At 67.2% G+C, this 3,415-nt stretch overlaps 1 protein-coding gene across 1 annotated transcript; it reads right to left on the bottom strand.

Annotated features, from left to right (window-relative positions):
* Positions 1–2,578: 2,578 nt before the first annotated feature.
* On the bottom strand, positions 2,579–3,177 carry H696_00774 (hypothetical protein; the record flags this gene model as incomplete). Its single annotated transcript, XM_009494659.1, has 2 exons — positions 2,579–2,955; positions 3,072–3,177. The coding sequence occupies 2 exons, from the start codon at positions 3,175–3,177 to the stop codon at positions 2,579–2,581; spliced, it is 483 nt and encodes a 160-aa protein (XP_009492934.1).
* Positions 3,178–3,415: the final 238 nt, after the last annotated feature.

Here is a 3,415-nt window from a genome sequence, read left to right as displayed (position 1 = left end):
GGGCCGAGGACACGGGTGGGTGGAGGGGAGACACTTGAAGCCTCTGCCCGGGGCTGGGCCGGGGGAGGGACCCTCCGGAAGAAGGGCTCGGCAGGGCCCCTCGCGGAGGGGAGGGGGGACCGGGGGGATCTTCGCTCGCCGACCGACCCGTCAGTTGCGCAGGGCCCAGTGGCCGCGAGGGGGAGCTATTAGTCGGGCGCTTTGCGCCAGAGCGGGGAGACGCGGCCCGCAGGGGGATCCGCTGCAAGATGCGACTGCTGCCTGTGCTCCATCTTGCCTAGTGCGTGGACGTTGGCCCGATAACCGCTGCTTCCCCTGCCCCCGTTGGCGGGAGGAGGGGGACGCTCCGCGGCTTCGTGTGTTAGCAGCAACAAAGGACCGGGCAATCTGGCTGACGAGAGAAACAGCCCCTCCCCGTAAGGAGCGTTGCGGCCGTGGATAGTGGTGGCCAAGGCGAATCCCCACCCCCCGCCTCCGGAAGAGGGCCGAACTCCGCCGGAGGACATGCATTGTCCGGTAGATGTGCGCGGTGGGGGCTGGCCGGGTCTCCGCGAGCGGCCCTTGCCCCGAGAATGGGGTGAGCACAAACAGAAGGGCCGCTCGGGGGCTGTCCACCGACAAGCGCTGGCGCCTCGGCCGTGGCGCAGTGCTGTCTCGCCTCCCGGGCTGGAGGGTGTCCCGGTGGGTCGGGCTGCGCTAACGAGAGCCTAAAGGCGTCCTCTTGACGCCAGTCAATAGCTGGACGCCAGCACTTTGCGCAGGTCCCGGGGCGGGGTCTGTCCTCGTTGGAGCAGGAGAGACGGGCCGAGCCACATCGCTGGCCGCTAAAAAGGGCCAGCAGACGGGCAGACAAGGACCGACACAGGGCGGTGGAGAAAGAGCACGCGCGGGGGGAAGGCACCGAGAAACGGACACCCGAAAAGACGACTTCTCCTCAGGAGGACACCTCCCTCGGGGGCCGTGCGACCCCCCCCCCCCCCTCCTCTGAAGAACGAAAGAGGCGAGCCGTTCCTCCGATTGAACAGGGCGTCACCAGTGCACTAAAGGGGGGGGGGAGGGGGGGGGGGGAGTACACGCCGCCCGGGGGGCCACCAAGGTCGATGGCTTGCGTCCGGGGGGTCCTTTCGCCCGGCCGGGGATCAGTCCCGCTCGGTCAGCCACACAGGAGGACCCCCGCCCTGGAGCCTGAGAGGGGGCGCGGAGGGGCACACTCGTGCGGGTGAACTCAGGGCACATGTGGGCAAGGACGCACACACACGCGTGTCGGCGTATTGGCCCACTGGCCGACCAGTCGACCAGCCGGCCTCGCGCATGCTAGGCAGGCAGGCAGTGTGACGATGAGGGATAGTGCTTGGTCGATGAGAGGCAAGGGCGAACACCCCAAGGGGAGGGCTGCCCACAAGGGCGGAGGCGAGGCGCGGCTCCGGGCCGACCAAGTTTCATGATGCGCATTCCCCTGAGATCGTCTCAGGCACCAGCCGGTGGAAGGGGGCCTGGTCGAGATCGCCGGCCCCTGGGTCCGGCGCCGCGGCGTGCAGCTTGCTCGGTGGAATGGGAGCCGCTGTGCGTCGCGGGGCTGAGGGGGGGGGGGGGGGGCGACCAGGGGCGTCGTGCGACCGCACCGTAATGATCGCGCTTGGGTGGGTGAAAAAAAAAACAGTCACAGAGCCCCGACCTCTGCGGGTTCTGGCCTGCGTCCGCGAGGTGTTCCCACCAAGGGGCCACGGGCGGGGCTCAAGTGCGCGGGGTTGAATGAGCTCCGGCCACATTGTTTGTACAACGCCGGCCCCGACCAATCAGGCCACCACCCGGCCGGTCAGCGAGCCGACTCACCGAACGAGACAACAGAACAGCCGGATGAACACATCCATGCCGGCCGGTCCCCAGCCGCGCCGGAGCCCCCGAGTCGTGTGCGGTTCAGGGCACATCCTCCCAGGAGCCTGCGACATCATAGCGACCACCCCTGCACGACCATCTTGGGTCATGCCGGACCCCCCCCCCCCCCCCCCCCTGGTGCGAGCAGCCCCCATGAATACACACACCCACTCGGACAACTATCCATCAACACGCAGAGACGCATGCTCGCGTGCTCGCTCGTTGGTGTGACGGCCAGTCGTCCCGCCGCCCCCGTGTTGCTCCGGCAGCCCCCCTCACGCAGCCACAAATGAATGGGACTTCTGGGGTGATCGGGTGGCTGCGGCGGCACAGGGACCCAGGGGGGGGGCTCGAAAGGGCTGTGAGACTCTGACCGCGCCGGCACCCCCCCGCACCACACGCACCTCTGCTAGCCGCCCGCCCCGCCCCGCCCGGCTCGCCCACTCACCTTTTGAGCCCCAAAGGCTGGCCCCTTTGGTACGGGGGTGTTGGGCCCCCTGGCCATGATCCGGTGAACATTCATGCGCGTGACCTCCCGGTTAACCATTAACCCAGGAGCGAGAAGCAACACAAGAACCGTGCATTTATCGAGAGAGAGAGAGAGAGAGAGAGAGAGAGAGAGAGAGAGAGAGAGAGAGAGAGAGAGAGAAAGAGAGGCGAGGCCGGGAGGATGGCGGCACCGGCAGCAGGAACCCGGGGAACATCAAACACGCAGATCGGCCGCCAGCTTGGCCGCCTCACGAGCTGAAAATACCGAATCCAGGATGCTGATGCGCCCGGCGGCCTCCGGGCCGTCGGTCAGGTACGCCTGGTCCCCGAGCGAAGTGGCTCCCACCAGCCCGGCCTTGGAGGCGAGAGCCGCCTCGAAAAGGGCTCCCCCGGGAGCGGGCACAAGCTGCCGGTCGACCGCTCGGCCCGGGGGGAGCCGTGCCGTCAGCAAGATCGTGTTGGGCACCTGCCCACCGCCATCGCCAGCCAGGACCTCGGCCCCAGGATGACTGGTGGTGGAACTGGACGTCGGGTCGAGGCTGCTCAAACTGGAGAGAACGCTCTGTGATGGCCGGAAAATGGTATCCGGAGCTGGCCCGACAGAGCGGCGAGGAAGGGTCAGCGGGGATACAGCGCGTGGTGGGGAGTACAGCCACCGGGCCCACTGACACGGGGCGCCAGAGGAGCAGCATGGATGGATGGCGTACTCTCTTCGGAAAAGTTGTCCAACAGATGCGACACGAGGGAAGCAGTGGAAAAGGCAGACACGGCGTGCTGCTGCGACGCCTGCAAGGACTCCACAAAGGGCAGCATGTCTGCTCGGTGGATGGTGTCAGTGTCAAGCGAGGAGAGTCCGGCGGGCGACGGTGCGGCGAAAGCCCCGACCCAGGGAGACCGGCAATCTCGCACCATGCATTAGCAGGTCATCATCGTCATCCAAGAAGGGACAATGCCCGCCCCAGAAGGAGCAGTTCGCGGCTGCCGGGCCTAAGTGCGTGTGCGCACCCGCCGGCAGTCGTAACCGGTGGTTGACATTGTAGTGTGTATCCTT

The sequence above is a fragment of the Fonticula alba genome, assembly GCF_000388065.1.
Source record: "Fonticula alba strain ATCC 38817 unplaced genomic scaffold supercont2.1, whole genome shotgun sequence".
Classification (NCBI taxonomy): Eukaryota; order Rotosphaerida; family Fonticulaceae; genus Fonticula; species Fonticula alba.
The sequence above is the reverse complement of the archived record's forward strand: the minus strand, read 5'-3'. Positions and strand labels throughout refer to the sequence as shown.